Here is a 20,770-nt window from a genome sequence, read left to right on the forward strand (position 1 = left end):
AATATCCATTGAGATTTCTTACAACATCAACACTGGAAGACAGGCTAAAAGTTTTCTTTCAAATGTCATATGAATAAACCATGTGATTCATTAATTATGACTCTTTAGCAAGCAGACAGGAACAGAAGGTCTGCTAACTTGGTTTTACAGCATACCTGAAAAATAACATAGAACAGAAGAAAAAAATGGAGATCTTATGGTAGCACTGAAGAGTATTTCATAGTATTTTCATTTGAAGGGTCATTAACCCTTTAAAAAGCAATGCCAAACTAGAAGTATGCACAGCACAGAGCTCGAGAAAGCTCAATGTAAGATACCAGATGAAAGCTGGATATAGCCTTGCTTTCAAACAAAAACCCAAGCTTGCCTCTATTCTCTTATATTCAGATACAGATTTGAAAAATGTAAACTAAGAGTTGAGCAGAATTACCAAAACTGAAGATGGAACACCCAAGTCAAGTAGGTGTATGTATGTATTAAAAGGGAAAGGGGGGGAAATGAAAAAAAAGAAAAAATAATAATAAAAATAAAACAAATAACAATTAAAAAGTCCCTAAGCAGTATTTGATATCAGAGAAAAAAATCTGTTTCTAAAACATTGACCATACCCTTTCTTTAGAAGAGAGAAAGGACCAAAACTAATTAAAAAAAAAAAAATCACATTTAGCTTCCTAGAAACCACATACTTTCCTCTGAGCTTATCCACAGTAACCAGTGCCTTTGCCATCTTCAGATTGCTTCACTACACCTGCCTTACCTAAAACTGAACATGAAAACTACATGCAACTTAGAGAAGTCAGACACCCAGTCCTCTTTGACTCACCTTCAACATCAGTCCGCAGCATTCCAACAATCTGGGCCTTTCCCCAAAAGCCCAATCTACCACTAAGATCAGTTGGAAGCTTGGATCCACAGTTTTAAAGCAAGCAAGAAATCTCATCTTACCTCCATTAGATTGCAGTCTATAAAGCAAGCCACAAGCTCAGGAGCAAAGCAAATCAGAAAGATAGGAGACTTGAGCATTTTTTATTGAAAAGAACAACAAACATTCTGTAGGAGATCAGGGAAATCCACAAGCAGACTAAACCTTCAGGAACAGTGGCAAAAACCTGTCTTTCTGTAAGAAAACTAACTACAAGCTGAATGCTTATATGTCAGTTATCACCAAACAAATTAAAAAAACCCAACCAACCAAAACAAAATTCCCCAAATCCCTACCCAAACCAAAAAAGCCAAAACTATTCCCTAAACTTACCTCAAACAATATTTTGATACTACCAAACAAGATATGGGGGAATTGCCATGAATTAAAAACAAATGGATGGATGCTACTACTGATGTGGAAACTACTCAAATGTCATCTATCACTGTTCATTTCCCCTTTAATAATTACAATTCTTAAAAAAAATAATCAAACTGTACACAAAGAAACCAAACTAAATAGTAAAAGGCAGCTGCACAAATTATTTTACTGCTTTAGTGTTTCAGACTTTGTCAAGCATCTATGTCAGCTCAACTCCCCCAAAGACCAGCTGACACCACCTAACTTGAACCTCCCCATGCTCCTGCTGAAGAGTATTATGGAAGTAGCATTTCCACTCAATCCAGTCATGCCTGATTGCTTTGTAAGTACAAAAAGCAAGATGAGGTTGCTAACTACGAAAATCACCACAGCAGAGGAGTTACAAAACAAATACAAGCCGAGCCTGCACTCTCCCCTGCAATGCCAGGATAAAGGAGCTGACAGTGAAGATGGCAAGGCACATCCACAAAGAATTTGCCAAAGGTTAACATTGCAACTCACATTGACATCAATGATTGTAGAGTGAAAACAATGGGAAATATTGAGAATGTGTTATGATCTTTGAATGCTTTGCATCAAACAAATATTTATAATGAAACAGAATCATGGACACAACTCAAGGACATAACCAAACCATAACAAAACCAAACTACAGGCCTAAATCAATCCCTATTCTGGATATATTTAAAAGTTAAATATGTGCTTAAGCATTACACAGAACAGGGATGTTGACTGGGTATCAGCAGGAACTTACAACATTATCTGGCTGGAAAAAAAATATTATCAAAAGCTGGATTTTACTGCAGTACATCAGAGAATCATGGTACCTGTAAAGCTGTTGCTTTAAAACCTAATCTTTCAATGACACAGAATTTTAATCGTATGATATTCACTAGGGATGCACATACATTACAGTAAATTATTATCATATATATGTTATTTTACCTGGAACTTTATTTTTTGCCAAATGTGAGGCCCAATAAATTGTTTCAAGAAGCGTTCATCTTCACTCCAGAACAGTCGGATGTCAGGGATATCGTACAAGATCATGGCCAGCCTCTCCAAACCCAAGCCAAATGCCCAGCCAATTTTATCCTGAGCACCAGCTGCAACACACAAGATAAAAATTCAAATCTTAAGTTCACAACATGGAAAATTACTGATAAAACATTCACCTATTTATTAAGAGGGAATAAAGAAAAAGGTGAAATGGCAAACCAGAAAATCTTACAAGTAACTGCCAAATGAATGATCTAAAGGCTACAGGACAGATCCTACTTAAATCAAAAACCGCTGCAAGACTGAGCACATCACTGAGTCCTGGAACCAAAACTGGCAATAAAACAAAGCCACAGCCTTGACAATTTGTGTCCAAAGTTTCAGACAGGCTTGAGAAATGCTGCATAATGCTATACATCACTACCCTTCACTATGCTTAGAGCTGAGCATTTCCTCACTTGACTCCGTTGTGTTTCATAAGACACATAAACATGAATTCCCTGTTCAGAGTATTTTCCTTGGTCTGACAGATCAAGTCAAGCCTACAGAGCATTAACATCATTACCAACATTTCAAAAGACCATAATTGCCTCTTTTGAGGCTTCTGGAAGAAACAGAGCAATGGGATGTGAGGCACCGTTGCATTAGCATCACACCTCCAACCAGGGAAATCCTGAGCTGCTGTTCCTGGGAAAAGCCACTGCTCTCACATTAACAAGTCTCTTTTATGCAGCACTAAATATAAAGGGACAAGAATATTTAATAAAGAAAAGCTGTTCAGATATTAATGATGCAACATTTCTGTCAGGAAAGTAAATATTCATACCTTCCTTCATTTATAGGGCTGGAGCACTGATTCGTGCAAACAGGGATCTTTTCAACACAAGAAACTAAGTCTATGTTTAGCCATCAGCCTTCTGATTTTGAAATAAGCTGAGAGCCCAGAAGCCCTGGCAAAGGCTCAGAGCTTTTAAGAACTTAAACAAATGCCTAAACAAACACACATGCTGATGTGTGCATATCTGGCAGACTTGACTTCACACCATCAGCACTTGCAGTGTGCTCCTGAGTCACACAACATCACTGCACATCTCACAGCTATGCACCAGGGCCACAGCAGCCCCTCCAGCATCAATTTAAACTAATTTTTTGGAAACTTTGAACTCAGCAGCTTTCCCATCTTCATGCAGGAGGCTGGAAGCACAAGTCTTCTTTCTGATTCTTGTCTCTGCTATCAAAAAGGAGACAGCTCCCATTATTTGGGCACTGATGGCAGACATGCTGAGTTATCCTGTTGTGTTCAATGCTGAGACTAAACAGGCCTGAGTTCTGCTGAAATAGAGGGAGGCATACCAGGCTTGGGAAAAGAGACACTAACAACTTCAATTCCATTAATTCACCTGACCTTGTCTATTTTTCTGGAATAACAGGTCCTCAGCAGAGCCTATGTCTCACCTGCTGTGTCAGCAGTGCTGCGCTCCCACAGGAGTTACATCAGCTTTTAACAGTACTTCATAGAGGAGTCAAGATATTCTGCCTGTCCCTTCTTGTGTGCTCAAGGGCAAGATGTTGCATTTTCTGACATTTGAAAGCAGACAGTTCAACAACTGAACTGTGGAAGTCCTAGGAAACAGAGGACCAGGTGTGAACTCAAAAGGTACCTCATGGCAGAAATGCTCAAAACAGTGTGTAGACCAACCAGCAGGCTATGAGCTAATCTGGCTCTGGAGACCTACAATCCATGCTACATTACATGAAGAACAGCACAACTTGCTTCTGCTGATTTTTAGAGAAAGCAGAATGACTACAAATAATGTATTGAAATTTGTATTTGGGAGGGATTGTGAGCTTTGACTTTAAATATAAACCATAAACTGTTTCTCTTCCATGCTGAAAGTACTGCTTCTCTCCTTACATCAGTATAGTAATTATATTTGTATGGCTGTGAAAAAGGGTATATAATTCATTGCAATGGTGTTGCTTCTTCAAATTTCCAGCTTGCCTTTCCTAGATCACCAACTCCTGCCTCAGGGACAGAGCTCCTATTCATTCCAGAAGTAACAGATTTTCATATACATATGGGCATTTCTGTAGACCAACCCCCTCCTCCAGATGTAAAGTAAGGCACCAGGAGCAATATCCATGAGGGTTCTGAATGGTCACTGCTCACTCTCAACAAAGGCATTAAACCTGAAACCTAAAGATGCCAGATTAAGCATAAGCATTATTAATTCACAGATGCTCAATAAAGTATACATGATGGGGGTGATGATCCTCCTTCCCCATACTAGTGATGATTAGTGGTAGATCAGACAGGAAAAAAAAAGATATGACAGAAGATAAGAACAGGTGTATATTCTGATTAGCAGAGCTTTACATTTTAAAACTTGGGCTTTTTTAGTATTTTGATATGAGAATGGTTTTCACTGTAACACTTTTTTCCTCATTGACTTCCTATGAACTTGAACTCTGCAATAAATGTCTTGATTTTACATCAGCAACTTCTTTTCTTTCTGATTTTCTTGCTTGGTTTGTTGGGGTGTTTTTTAGGAGGACTAGGACACATCACAGGTTTTTTACTCGTAGCAGACAAAGAAATTCGGCTATCTGCCTAGCACCTCAGAGCATTGTCATCTGAGCAACAATTAAACACCTATTCACCAAACTGAACTTGTCTTTTGGATGATCCTTGTACAATTATCAACCTTCAAACCACAAACTTCTCAAATGTCCCCAGTGAAAGCTGTATCAGTGAAGAATTACCTCTACTCAGACAAAATAAATGAAAGAAAAAGGAAAATTCAGATTATTAAAATTCCTCCTCAAATCAGCACTAGCAGATCTCTGCACTCTGAATCTTCAGTTATTTTGTCTCTGACCTCTTCTCCAACTTTCTATTTGTAAAGTTCCAAGTCAATGCAGCATTCGCTTAAGTCATTTGAACAACTACCTTGGGTGACTCAACAAGATTAATGCATGCTTCTAAACATATTTCTGACTGGAAATTATCAGGTGACTTAGAAATTAAATGAGCCAGTAATCATCCTGATGAGTGAGGGAGCAACCCATAGCTTTCCCAACACAAATACATGTTTAAATGCACCAAATTTTGGTAAGTATTATGCAAAGAAGTCAAGTGAATGTGAGTCAACAAGACAGGAAAAGTGAACACAGAACAGCACTAAATATGGTAAAAAGCAAGTTGAGGTTCTGATGAAGAGACCTGGCCAAAGCAGCAGATTCCAGGGACCTGGTGGGGCAATCATAGCATCACTGCTTGAAATAACACAGCCCAACAGATAAAGCTTTCCTGACACACGAGCTTTCCCCAACTGGCTATCAAAGGTTTTTATGCTGCCAGGCTCCTGTTGCCTCACATGAAAAATTTGACTCCCCACCAGAAGAAAATTGCTGGAAGCTTTGCTTGTCGGGTAGCCAAAGATGGAGGAGGAAAGGATAAAACAGTTTGACTGGCTTCCCACACTGGGAGCCAGGACAGCCCAAATCTAATGTCAGAAGGTTGCATGATTGCAGCTCTGTCTTACAGAGGAGCTAAAGAATCCTTATCTTCCTTGATAAGTCATATCTATTTATCCTGGACTTCAGCTCCGAGGCCAGGTGAATCAGTTTATACATAATGTAGACCAAGCAACTCATTCTCCAAAAAGCAATGTTAAATGAAAATTAAATTTGCTCAGTCAGGATGGGAATCTTCCCAATTATTCACTAAGGCATAAATAATGGCCTGCCAGAATCAATGGATTATATTGCCCTGAATCCTCAGAAAAAACCACAGACAGAAACACTCACCCGCTCAAGGAGTGTGAGGCAAGACATTCTGCTCTATACAACAATTTTAAGACATAATTTGCAACATAGTATTAGTAACAGGTTGACAAAGCTTTTTTGGTTTTCATTCCAGTCATACGTATTTTCATATTGATATTGGCTTTTATTTAAGAATTTTTGCTACTTCTGTAAAACTGCCAATAAAAAAAAATCTTTCTTTCAATAGACCCTAAATTGGGTCTTCAAATGGTCATACTCAGCAGTTACTGAGAAGTGAAATAAATTAAATTTTGATCTTGGATTGAAACAAAATCATGAATACACAGCAGCCTGCATAGAAGGTGTTCTTCACAAAATGCACAAAAATTAATACACCCAAAGTATTAGTAGCTGAAATCTGGGATGAGTTCCAGAAGCAAAGACCTGAATTTGATCTCCTTCTTTCAGTCCAAAATATGACTGTTAATGGAGCCAGTTCTAGAACTAAAATGGTGGGAAGAGGGGTGAACAGATTCTCAAGGGCACATGGATTACACATCATGTTTTACAAAACAAATCAGCTTTAAACTGTATAGAAAGTAAGTTATAGATATAATAAACATGTGATTTGACACAAAACACCACAAATTCTGGAAACAAATGCCAAGGCCCAGATTTGAGTTCTATGTGATTAATGGACAGCTTATGAATCAGGCTTTGAAAAACAGGTTCAGCAAAATAAATATTTACTTATTTCTAGAGACTAGGAATGCATAGTCTACATAATGGCCACAGTAATGAGGCAAACATGTTTACTTCTGTTAAAAATAAGCCATTTAAAATTATTTCCTTATTATTTCCATAAATTATTTTACATAAAACTCCCATATGTTGGGAGTAAAAGGTTTTACACGGAAAAAAAGTAATACTAAGGCATCAGTCTAATAGAGAAGAGTTTCTCAAACTGCAAGGTCATGTGGCTGGGATGTTAAGCAACTGAGGCCAAAAAGCTTACCCAAGTGTTCTCTGAACTCCCCTCCTGTGAAAGCAAAAATCAAACCCATCACAATGTTCTCCTGTAACTCAGTTAAACTGATGCATTCAGGCTCCTGAAGTGCAAGTCAGCTTAAATTACACCCTAAAATGAGGATTTGGCATTCAGACTAGGCATGCTAAGAAAGCCACTCTTCAAGAACTCAAGAAAAGAAGTAAACATTCAATTATGCCCATTCTATTGAAAGAGAACTTATCTTTCTAAATCTCATGTGTGGAATAATTTTCTAACAGTAATAGTCACTTTGAGACCATAGCTATGTCTCCTGGGTTAGAATGATCTGTTCTGTTCTAAAAACTAAGCAAAAGAACTTTAAAGGTTTTGAATAAGTTTTAATAAGTATGTTTATTTTTGTTCTATAACTGAAAGAGGTATGCATATATTAAAAGAACAGCCTGCTTAAAAAATCTACCCAGGGAAGCCATCTACCAGATTCTACTTTCTTCTAATATGTGACTAACATTCATTCTACCATTTTACCAATATTTCAACAGGTTAAGTAGCTGGGAAGAAAGTATTTCTGATAGGGAGAAATTAATGACCAGAGCAGAAGAGGACAAAAAAACTAGATTGGCAAGAAGAGGAAAGAGTGAACGAAAGCAACAACAAGAAGGAGCTCTCTCTATTTTTTCCTACCTCCAATTGATACTTTTATCTTCATTTTTTAATCTTTCTACTTCTGAAGTTATGAATTCCTCAGTCCTCCTTCCTTGCTCCTTTCCATCTTCCTACTTTTGCCCAAGTCCATCTCTCTGATTCCTGCAAGCCCTCCTAAGCATTCCCAACATAATCAATGACAAATCCACCATTAAACAGAATCTTACTTACACCCTAGGATATCTTTTCTGAGTTCATAACCATACACTGCAATAACATTCTACCTTTCAAATTATGCACAATAAAGTATCCACTTAACTCCCAAGAGCAATACGAGACATTAGTCATTAACTATAAATACTTTAATGGTATATGGTTTTCTTTTTCTCTGTATTTCAGCCTGCATAGCTGAACAAATGGCTTGCTTAGTTTTTGAGGTTTTTTTCCTTACCCCTGTCTCAAGTGTGAACATTTTCAATGGATGACAGTGCAATTTGCTGTCCTAATTTATGCCACAGAGCAAAAAATTAATTGACTCATTTGCTCTTTTCCTCCTGGCTCTGCCTGTAGGCTACAGTATTGCTCTTTTTGTTCCTTGTATGTAAAAGCAAACTCCAATTCCTTTCTTTATGTTTTGTTCATTCAGGAAAAGCTGGATTTTGAGGATTAGGACCTTTTAATATCTTCTAAAACTGTTAAATCTCCCTAGACACCAGGGCCATGGAGATTTGAAAAAAAATAAAGGCTATAAACAAATACATGAGTGGCTCCCACTTGAGAGAAAAACCAAGCCTACAATACAGTTCAGAAATTCAGTTATTAATCTAATTTTTTCAGAGTGTAAGTACAGCTGGACAAATTCCCTTCACATGTATTCATTGCCCCAGATGCAACTTTCTTGGTAAAATTTCATCAAAGTTGACTGCTTAGTATCTTACAAAATGGCCTTTTCTTGCAGAACAACAGACAGAGCAAGGAACAAGTACACAAAGATCATCACAATGTGGGACAGTTTAAGACATCCTCAAAGGATACAGAGGTAGCAGTTTTATCTATCATAGCACAGGACACTGTTTAGCATGTTCAATATTCCTGTTCAAGAATCAGAACAGCCAGAACACCTGTATGTATATAAAAAGGATAAAAAGTATGTTCAGCTGACAGCAGCACATTGTCGTGATTACTCTGAAAGCTTGACACTGCACAGTAAATTCAACTTCCACAGGCAGGGATTGATACCACATTTTGTTTTTGTACAGCATGTACCATAAAGAAGCCTCGAGTTATTTGACTGGGGTTCCTTGGCTTTATAATATATAAAAATAATAGACAGATAAGGTTTACGCTTTAGCTTCTCTGCCACAAACTCATTCTTGGGAAGAAAGTAATGAAAAGCCTTATGATCACTTAGGCATCACTTTTCTTATAACTGGAGTTGGGATAATAGTCCTTCCTTTCCAGAATGACTTAGGTAAGACACACAATAAACGTAAAATATTGAATTTCAAAATCTTTCCGTCAGTAGTTCCTCAGTATTCTGATGGTAAAGCTGAGAACAGATTTCATAAGGAAGTACAGCATTCATAGTCCAACTTCAGTGAACTCCAATGAATTCCACTACATGTGCTTTGTATCAGCTCTGACATGGTTCTGGGTACATACAATTTATTTATTCTTAAGAAAGCACAACATAAAAAGTCTTGGTGTATTTAAATGTATTGTCACACAGCACAGGATCAAAAAATTTTGTTCAGAAGCACTACTCGCTATTTTCTTCTTACTAGAGAACTACTCCATCAGCTCTATAACAGCTTGAAGGACATTTCACACTTTTGCTCACAAAGGGCTCCTCAAAAAGTGGCTTCCCAACCCACGCCTACTCATTGATCTCCCATCTTAAAAAATTTGACCATTGCATGTTGCTGGACTAAATATTTTCTGTCAATAGGTCTCATGCTATTAAGGACATAGATGTGATTTAAACAAGTAATTACAGACATTAGCAAATGGGATTTGAAGTCAATGTCACAAAAGACCCTCTTGCCTTTCTCTCTATATTGCTCCTGAGTTCAGTGTTTCCAGCTGGCATTTGTCAAACCTGAACACCTGAAAATACCTTTATCTGCACCTGTAACACAGCTATGGATGCTTAACTAGTCTTCTGGTATATTTTGTACACAGACATGCATAAAATGGAAAGTATATAGCTGTAGCACAGACACCTCAGGAGACTCAATTCTGAGCCCTAGAAAGAGACATAGTGTGAACCATGACCTGCTTTTCCTCCTGGGCCTAAAATCTCCTGTTTCCTCTCTCACCTTAATGGTCCCAGGAGCACTCAGATGGAGCAAAACCTGAACTTACAAATTAGGTTCTTCAGCTTGTAGTGCACTGCTTGACTTCCGTGAAGCAACAACTCTTTGAAATGCATCACCAGGTAAAGGACTTCAGCTGTGCCTAATCCGACACCTGTTCAGTGGCACTGTGGAATGGCGTTGCCATGTCCAGAGCTCTTCTGGGGCAGAAACTGAAGGGTTTCACTCAAGGCAAAAGAATTTTCCCTCCTACTCAGTTCATGTTTTGAAGTTGTACGTGGTCATTTAAAATTTGATGGCTATTAATATATTCACTTGGGATCTGAGAAGGCTTCCAAGCAGATGCAGAGGTATCTGCAAGATGCTGAGAAGCAGTATAACTCTGGGCAACATTGGTGGCTACTTAACCACTACACACTGCAAAGTATCTGATCTAAACCAGATCCTCCAGTCCTACTGCAAATAGGGAGAGAATACCACAAATAATTATTCACTCTATCATAAGAAATGCAGAAATAAACACTTAACTTTTAGATATGTAAATCAGATTAGATGAATTTGATCCTATGTACCCATTTCAGCTTCAAGTTTTACTATGAAACTAGCATCACTGTATAATTACAGGGAAAAGAACAAAAATATTTCATCTCGGAGCGATCACCTCATGTTAATAACTCTTTTAGGTTTCTCTCTCAAATTTCTTTTAATTAGTTTCCTCATTTCTAGCAACTTCTTTCATCATTTCAGTACTCATATGACACAAATGCAATGGAAATTATGTTTCAAGTACTCCCTGTCCTTATTTCCCTCTTCCTGAGCTGCACAAAGTATCTATAGCCACTTAAAAAAAAATTATAACATATGTAATTTATTTCAAGTCATCTTATTCATCAGTAATACTACAGAATTACAGCCAGACCTCCATGCTTTTCTTGCTTATAAGTAGAACATTTAAGTTAGTGATTATCTTTAAAATTAAGCCACCATCTCTATATGAAATAGGTGACAAAAAATGTTTAAGATGAAGCAATTGATCCTTAAAGTTCAAAGTAACTCTTTTTCATTTACTTAGATTTGTACAAAATTCATGAGTTCTGGCAGCAGTACTTTTTTTCTCTGAGGTACAATGATTTTGTTAAAAGGTGACATAAATTGTATCAAAATTTGGCATAAAGTGGTTGAAGGAGCATCACACAATACAGTATTACCAGCTATTGGAGATGAAAGAAATGTTACATCATAAAGTCCCACCTAAACTAGGTTTAGGAAAAGACAGAAGAAAAGGTTTTGCTTGAAGTCCTTGAAATAATTTGTGGAAGCACTTTAGCTGTTTTTTGCAGAGGCTTCTTGCTTACTCTTGCCATGCAGTTGACAAGGCATGTAAAAGATGATGGGAACAGATACACAAGCAAGTGAGGGACGGGTTGCAGGATGACCATGCATCTACCCTCTGCCTAGGTATATATACATATACATCTAGGTATATGTACTCTATACTGTTTACACCATTACACAATGGCCAACAGCACTAAACAAACCAGCTTTATTTACCTGTGAACAAGGAAGGATATTCCTCAGGAAAGATTCAAAGAAGACAAAGACTGCCACAAAAAGCACTCAATCTTTCACAGCTATTTGAAAAAAGCCCCATGTTTCTCCCACTCTGTTCATATAAATTCTCAATTTTGTCTAATATTTTGTATATGTAATAGAGGTATGTACACATGGAATTACTCTACAAAACTTGTAATTATATTACACTGATGATTCATAAGAATGTGATGATATACAACAGAATACTTCAATTTTTCAGTTTTCAATTTAAAACATCCAGAAAATGGCCCACAAAAGTGAGCCTTAATACAACACTTGGTATTTCAATGAAACATTCAGATATTCTGAAAAAGTAGAATTAAGGTTGCCTGAGGAACACTAAAATGCTCTCATCTTAGCAATACATTACGATGCTGTCTGCAGTGAGACAAACAAGTATCAATCTTTCCATGAGAGTTTGCTCTGTTCAGCACAGAGAAGAGACAACAGTTAATGGTCCCTGCTTGCATTCCTTGCATTGCTGAACACGTACCCCAAGTGCTTCGTGCACTGAGCAATACTCAAGCCAAGCCCTGAAGACACATTCTTTCTTTTATGAGCTTCCCAATGAAGCATTCGGTTCCACAATATTTAAATGTTTGCAAAATACTAGACCTCTTTTTTCTTCTTCTTCTGCATGTCTTTGTAAGTTGGGCAAGTATTTGTGCCTCCTGTATTGAAGCTGGAACTTGGGCACTTTAAGATCAAAAGCATCTATTAATTTTGCTTCCAATCTGACATACCTGGGGCCTGGTGTTTCTGAGCACCAAGGATGTCATGGGGTTTAAAGTGTTCAAAGTACAGCTCCCTATTACTACAGCTGCTGCTGTGAGCACTTGACACTTCTGCAAATCAGACCCCATGGTCTCAAGTCAGGCACTGGGACAACAAAAAGCACACAGTAAGTGGCCACATGCGAAAAATTTAAGTTCAAAGATGTTGCTACACTCAACTAGGAACTTTTTTCCTTGGGAAGGAAGAGATGGCAGAGCAGCATTCAAGGGCACAGACTGCTCTTTCCTGCTGTCATTAAAGGCACCCATTTCATGCTTTCCAACTACTGCCTTAGTGAGGCAGAAGCTTGTTAGAGCAGTATTCTCCACCAAAGTAGTTCAAATTCATCCACAGAGGAATGATTATCCTGGAAACTGAATCAGATAATGGTCCTTCATAGGAGAAGCAGCAAACTCAGCAATGTTCTTTGCTTTCTAAACACTCCTAACCTCTCTTGCCCTGTTCTGCCCAGGATGCTGTAGGATGATGAATATTTGTCTTGTTGGGACACAGCACAAAAGTTTCAAGGGAGCAAGTCTCCTGTGTCCTGGAAAAGTGCCAATGGATGCCTACAGCCCTGGACTGAACTGCGGAGAGCCTGATTCAGCCATATCCACCCCACAGTGAACACTGGATGAGTTGACAGCAAGTCATGGACCAGAGAGCCTACACTGGAAGTCTGCAGAGGAAACCAGAGCTAAACTAACTCCTGGGGGTGAATGTGTCCAAACCCTCCAGCCCAGCAGAGCCCTGCTTTACCCAGAGGCCCAGCCTCTCAGAAAGACAGTACTATTTACTGAACACAGACACACACTTCTTCTTTGCCTTTTTTTGCCTCCTCCTTCAATGAGCACACAAACCTGCAAATAAGGTGGGCTAAAGATATACTTAGACTTGACTAGAAGTTGACTCAAAACTACAGCAGTGTATAATCAGAAGCCCACTGAAGTCAACAGAAAAAAAACCCAAACATGCAGACCTGAGTGCAGTTCCTTCCTCACCAAACATCACCTCATTCCATGCACAGAGCAGGGGCACGGAGGACAGACTGCTGACTCTATCCTACAGCCTCAGCAGGGATGGAGAGATGTGCCCAAGTGCGTTCTCTGTCTGTGTCACTATCACAGCAACTAAATGGGAAAGATTTGACCTTCACTCAGTGAGTTTTGTGTCCTCCTTGTGGATTATATGAATGGAAATATTCTTATAAGCATACAACATAAATGAAAGGATACTGCTTTGATTAGATGGCATTTTAATTCACTGCTAAAATATTTAAATGAATTATCGAGAAGGCTATTTGTCTGCTTTTCTTTCTGGAATATAAGAAGAATAATTTCTCTTGCTCATTTGAAGAACTGCAATTTAAGGCCCCTTATTAAAGAGATCCCTTTCTCTAAAAAAGTCACTAGCTCTCTAGATAATATTCCCTTTTCACGGTTGGTAATTAATCTCTTGTTATGCACTGAAGTTAATTTCGTAGTGTGCCACTGACACCTAAAGAAATGAATAATAAAGGAAATGTTAGACCCCCTAAATCTCTAATTCCTATATAATAACAATTAATGAAATAGTATTCTCTATTGGAAACTTTTTTTAAGCACTAGACAAAGGGGATGCTGTGCTTTTGAGATTAACTTGCATTACCAAATTGTATCTTTTATAGCTATGAGAAGTATAATTAAAAGAATAATCTTTAAACAAAATAAACATACCGTTAGTATTTAATTATATCTTTTTTTCTTTACAGTTTGAATTGACAGCAATTGCTATAGAAACTCATATCCAGTCTGGTAATTTTTGCCCTGCACTCATGTAGAGAAGTCCATCTTGAATATCAGTCCCACTTGTCAATAGAAGAGAATCTGAAATAAATTAACATTTAGTTTTACAGGACAGATACTAATTGGGTTGTTATTTTGTCACTGTGTAAATTTTCAGTGACCTTTCCAAAAAAGAAAGAACAAGTCAATAGAAACTGTTTCTTCTTGACTTTCTCCACCCCCATTTTCATTTTTTTTTTTCAACAGCCATCTGGAGTTTCTTAATCCCTTTACAGAAACACATAGTTTCTCTTTTTTCAATTTTTTTTAAGGTAGGAAGAATACGCAAGGCAGTTTTGTTCTTTTTTTTTTTTTGTGCATTTTACTTTAATGGAGGTTTTCTAAGTTTTTTATCACAACTACCATATTTACAGCAAATAACATTAAGTTTTCCAGCACAAAGCTGCCTTAGATCTCGCTTCCCTCCTCACTCTCTCCCTTGCTCAGGAAATGGAAAAAGAAAAAGCAAAAAACCAAAAACACAGAGGGGTCACCTTTCAACAGTTGATGCACACTTGTACATCTTGTAAAGAAATAGCTGAACACATAATCATTTTATCTACATATACCCACTGAAACTTACTGAATAACAACATTTCTAAATGTAAGTTATATCAGCACAGCTGTGGATAAAGACTGAATCAGCTCAAATCCCATTACTCACTCTGTACCACCACAGCCTCTGAACCCTTCCCTCTGCTGGGCAAGGGATCTTGCTAATGTTAAAGGCAATGGAAATGTTAATGTTAAAGGCTGCTTCAAAAAGTGGCATGGCCAGCTCTAGGAATCTTCTGCCTCTCTCCTGAAAGCAAAATTGCATGCACACAGCACAGCACAGGAAGCAAACAGGAGGAATTAAAAGTCTGAGCGCAGATCTAAAGCCATGACCTCACCAGAATTACAGACATGACGGCACAGCTCACTTCACTGCAGGGATAGAAAGGTACAGGCTCTGCTGGGAGCAATTTAAAACATGGCTGAACACAGCACAGGGCAAACTGTTCTGTCTGGACTTGTGCTGAGCAGGGGGTTGGACCACAGAGCTCAGGAGGTCCCCTCAGACACACATGATTCTGTGAGGATGGCTTTGTGTGTGTGCTCATAATTCTTTACAGGAAAATCATGCTCAATCTTGGCTTGGGAGGAGTTTTCAAGTAGGAGAAAGCCCAAAATACTAACCTCAACAGAAAATACACAGAAATTACACAGGATTCCAGTAGGCTTCAAAATAAAAGGGGCCTGGAAGACTGTATCATAACACTGCCAAACAAAAAACAAAACAAAACAAAAAAAAAAAAAACAAACAAACAAAAAAAAAAAAAAGGAGGCTAAACATGGCAGTGTGATTTTCTTCCTCAACAGATTACATTTTAAACTAACACCCTCTGAGATCATTTACATGCAAACCCCCTGTCAGATCTTTCTGCAGTGAATGGTTAAGCATGCCATTTGGGGTTTTTATATGGCAACATCCTTCAAGCAGCACCTTTGGCTTACCTTCCCCATGAAACCACAATCAGAAGAACTTCTATAAATGTCACTTGTTATTTATGGAGCACTTCATCATTTCATGGCAAAGTGGACAAACAAGTTAATATTTAACACGGCTCTTGGGATTATGGCACCATTTCACAGATGAGAGAGAGAAGGGCTGCAAAATCTCATTCAAGAAAAGCTGGTTTTGGGTGCCCATTTCTGGGCTTCTGGGAATTGGGAGACCTAACAAGTTCCTGCCATACAGGTTATGCAAACTGTCTAATAATTTATGATACATTTGAAGAACTCTTAGTCTTAGTGCCAGAACCCACTACTTAATTGGTTTTTTTTTTTCTTTAAATGAAAACAAAATTTCACACATGGATTCACACACTCCTTTATTGTAGAATATTTTACAGTCAACAAGATTTTAAGGGTTCCCACAAGTTTCTAAAGATACCATATGTCCAATTACACAAGACACTGAATTCTGCGAAGGATAATATAGTAAACTGCTGAGCTTTACATCCTGTAAAATCTATGCAGATCCTGAAAACAATGTTAAACAGTATTTTTTGCCTTCTTTCCTCAGATCTTTAGAAATAATTATTTCGATTTTACTTTAATATTTTGGAAAGCAGAAACCTGTACCAGGAATACAACACTTCCTATCATAATCATAATATAAATCACTCAAATCAAGTAGATCGTGATGAAAACACACAACAATTTAATTGAAATTAAATATATAAAATAACAGAAATTACCAAATCAACACACAGGTACATAAAGCCATCTAGACCAAAGGGGATTACATGCTGCAACTCCTCCATTACTAGTAAGGGTGAAAAATTGATAATGCAAAGCAGAAAACTCTCCTGGAAGACAACCTCACCATCTGGCTTATCTCAAACCCAAAGGGAATTAAACAATAAAAGATAATAATTTTCCAGCAATGATGGAGCAGTGCAGCATGGGGGACAAGAACCAAGCACAGCTGAGAGACTAATGTTTATGAAGCATTTTTGTAACACAGTTCTCTATGTCTTTTAGCAAACATCAAGCCTTAGGGAAGTGCTACAATTAACCTTGTCTTATAAATGATGAAATTTGAAGTATATTAGTCATTTGCTCAAAGGAACCACATTATCAATTAACTAAGTGAACAACACAGTTCAGAATTATTCATTTCTAGAATTGATGTCAGAATCACAAAAATACACTTCAACAGAAGTTTCTGTATTCTGTCCCAACTTTGTGAAGCTTTTGAACTTCCAAATGTATTAAATTCCACAAGGTGATGCTGCGTTAACAGAATCTTAATTATACAGTTTTAAATTAGTTCATCTAATCAATAACCAACTAATACTGTTTTTGAGGAATTTGCTATGACAAACTGAAAACAAGCAAGAATCCAGGATTTGCATTTAAAATTCTTCAACAGTCTATTTTACCAGAAGAGACTATAAACCTCCTTACTAATCTCAAGATTAGGCATATATTGAAAAGCTATACCTAATAAAATTTATGATTTCAAGTGTGCAGTGTACTGTCTGTGGGACAATAAGCATCATCAGGTTTTGCTTTATCAGCAAACTGGGAACCATTCCCGGCTAGAAAGAATAATATGGAATATTTGGTTACCACATTTCTCTACTGTAAGTTTTACCCTTGTTTGTCTCTGATACAAATATTACTGGTCATGAGACAGAACAATGAGATCTAGCACTCCTCACCTGGAGCACAGACCTTAATAACCTTCATAATTTCTTTTTCATTAACATACTTTAAAAATATGCATACCTCTAAGAATGCAAACCACGAAATCCTATAAAGTTCTTACAGTTGCACAGGTATGACTTAAGATTAAATTATTATAAACACAACAGAATGACCACAATTTAATTTTACTTGTCAGCATCTAAGATGTATTGCACACAACTTGTAGGTAACTGTAAGAGGTTTTTAGCTTCTGAGCAGTTTCCATTATGACTGCCTACTTTCCTGAACAATTTAAAATGCCATCAGCCTTTAGGATACAACCAGATTAATCGAAGTGTCCTTGGATAATTATCACATGAAGTTTGCATATATGTTAACATAAGCTTTCTTTCTACAAAATATATGTAATTGCCCCAAGCCAGGTAAGATGGGATAGGCTCTAAGACATAGCGATCCTTAGATGAATATAAATCCTTCCTACTTTTTGTTGTCACAATAGAAATATAAGCTCTTCTGTCAAACTCCAAGAAAGAATCACCACTAGCAGCAGATTTTGGTACATATTCATTTTGACTTCTCAAAAATCAAATTAAATAAATAGAGCTTGCCTATGCAGAAATCCATTCAGATATTAAAACTAGTATGTGTATTTCATAGGTAAAAAAAAAAAACTATAGAAATTTATAAATCCTCATTTTGGATTTAAAATAAATCCTCTACATATCTATGCAACCTAGAATCAAAACTTAACCTTATGGATTTATATCAAGAAGCTCTACTCTGAAACAGGCTTGCAGTTTATGTGCTATTGGTCAGAACTGGAACAAGCATGAAGGGCAGAACAAAAGATCCCCAAGCACAAGACGGAAAGCAGAAAAAGAGGTAAAAAGGAGAAAAAAAACCACCAACCCACATTTGCACAGACTGGACTGCATAACAAGCTCAGCTGGTGTGAATTAGTATAAAAGCTCCTCCAACATCAGTGAAAGCTGTGCCAATTCACACCAGATGAGATCTAAGCTGTCACTAGCCAAATGGCAAAGAAAAAAAAAATCAGCCCAGTTCTTATTTATTTCAAAATATACCACTGGCTTCACTGCTACTGTTCCTAGTTTCCTGCAGCATAAGTAGGAGAAGAATCAGAAATATTGTATTTCCACAGGTCTGCATATAATCATCTACTGACTGCACAACCAGTTGAGTTATCCAACAGCATCCTGTGACAACACTTCAGATCAGATGAAATTCACCTTATTTCAGATTCACAAAACACACCAGAAAGACAGGACAGAGAAAGAGCTGCAACTTTTATTAGAAGCCCTATGAATGACTTTGGAAAATTTCACTCTTAAAGAAATCAAAAAAATTCAAAGGTTGTAAACAAATAGAGGAAACCAAGAAGAGCAAAACCAGGCCAGCATTAATGCCTTCCCCAGTATGAGGAGATGAAATGAAGTTTGGACCAGTATCTGCACTTTGTTCCTCTCCAGCTTCTCAACAGAGTCCAGCCATGATGCAGTTCTGCACAGCTGACATTAACCTAATCAGCACAGAAGGCAAGCAGAACTCAGTAAAATCACTGGTCCCATTGTTCATGCCTTGTTTTAGCTTTAGCCAAAATTTAGAGTACATTCAGACAATCCTTTCAGATGAGGAAAATTGCCCTTTCCTCTCCTTGCCTTGCTGCTAGAGACTGCAAGGTTGTCTCTGATGCACACAGGCTAAAGGTACCCAGGCCACCTCCTGAACAAGCTAATTCTGCTTCCTAGTCAGGTCAACCAGAAGCTCCAGAAAGAATAATTTATCCCACTTCTTTCTTGCTGAAGTAAACTAGGCAGCTCTGCTGCAGCTAGTCTGTGGCTAATATATACTGAGGATTTACAAGATTGCAGAACACACCTGCCTCTTCCAGTGACCCAAAACCTGGTGTGCCATTCCCCAGTCTTCTGCTCCTACCACTAATCTGAAGATAAACTAATCACTACATCAGCTTTAGTGAACCAACTTAAACTGGCAAACCTACCAGCTATTATCACAGAATCACAATTGTGTACTGATCCTGACAGATTTTTAACCTCAAAATTCAAAGTCACACAGATATGCTATGATAGGAAAGTTGCAGTGTCTGCCTTTATCAATCTCTCCTCCCTTTGAATCCACACAGTTAAAGTAAGAAAGGAAGGTGAATTTCCACAACAACGCTTCAAACAATGCACACAAATAGTTATGAATATGTACTGTTGTTTGCCCCTAAATTGCTCCGCATTTTATGATCATGAAGACCACCAGAAAAACCAAAAGACTACCAGAGTAAAATGTCAACAAAAACCTAGATGCAAAACATCTCCCACTCCTTGCAGCCACCTCTGAAAAGAACAAGTGATTTCACCTGCAGGGTAAAGTTACTCTGGTTTGTCCACATGTGACAAAATCGAACACAGTACTGGGAGGTGATTAGAGGAAAAAAGCATCGTATTGCAAGAATACTGTCGATAATACCAACTTTGATACTCTTTGAGCCAAGAAACACACTTGGGTCCTCAATACCACTATGGGGCTCTTCTAAGTATTTGCCATGGTTGATACACTTGCTTTTTAACACCTCAATAAATTCGATTCAATAATAAAAAGTAAGACAAGTGTAAATCTTCAATGAAGATTTAAAAGGATCCCAAAAGCTTATACTGATCTCTTAAGATGGCATAAGTGTACGTTTCACTGGTGAAATAAAGGCACAAGGCCATCAGTCACATTGTTAAATGGTGCTTGTCAAAAAAAAGCCAGGTCTGATTATTTCAACAATAGCAGCCAAATCCATCTGGTGCTCAGTCACCATTCAGGAATCACTTACAAGCTTCAAAGGACTGAGTTACTATTGCACATCCTCCAAATATATATTCAAAATCATTACTAATTAATTTGTATTTTGCAAGAACTTTTCTTTGGCCTTCTAACCTTAAAGATCAGCTGAGTGACAACAAGGGTTAGTGGATGAATTCAGAGCAAAATGATGCTAGGGTATACTCCTGAAGCAAACAGTAAACACTCTGCACCAACAGGTACATTAATTCTAATTTTGTGAGATTTGATTCTACTGTTCAATACAGTGTTTACACCAGGTGTGCTTTTGGGGGAGTACAGACAGAATAAAAAGCAGCTGCACATCATAGAAGCTCTGGTTTCATAAGCCTGATGGTTTCAAAATTCAGCGAATGTTTACTTTTGCACATAACCTCAGCTTCAGTCCTGCAAGTAGAAGTGCCCAGCAACTGGGCATCACTGAAACTAATGATGGTCTGAGAATGGTGTAACTGCAGAGACCTTCCAGAAGTAGCACCATGATGAT

General features: G+C 37.7%; 1 protein-coding gene across 15 annotated transcripts in view; it reads right to left on the bottom strand.

Moving 5' to 3' along the window:
• FARS2 (phenylalanyl-tRNA synthetase 2, mitochondrial) overlaps positions 1–20,770 on the bottom strand; it is a 231,103-nt gene that overhangs the window by 92,394 nt on the left and 117,939 nt on the right. For all 15 annotated transcript variants that reach the window (XM_053970013.1, XM_053969920.1, XM_053969910.1 and 12 more), the window contains one exon: positions 2,249–2,409. In XM_053970013.1, coding sequence (XP_053825988.1) covers positions 2,249–2,409 — 161 coding nt within the window. The remainder of the gene's footprint in view (positions 1–2,248; positions 2,410–20,770) is intronic.

This window comes from Vidua macroura, chromosome 1, assembly GCF_024509145.1.
Source record: "Vidua macroura isolate BioBank_ID:100142 chromosome 1, ASM2450914v1, whole genome shotgun sequence".
Taxonomy (NCBI): Eukaryota; Metazoa; Chordata; class Aves; order Passeriformes; family Viduidae; genus Vidua; species Vidua macroura.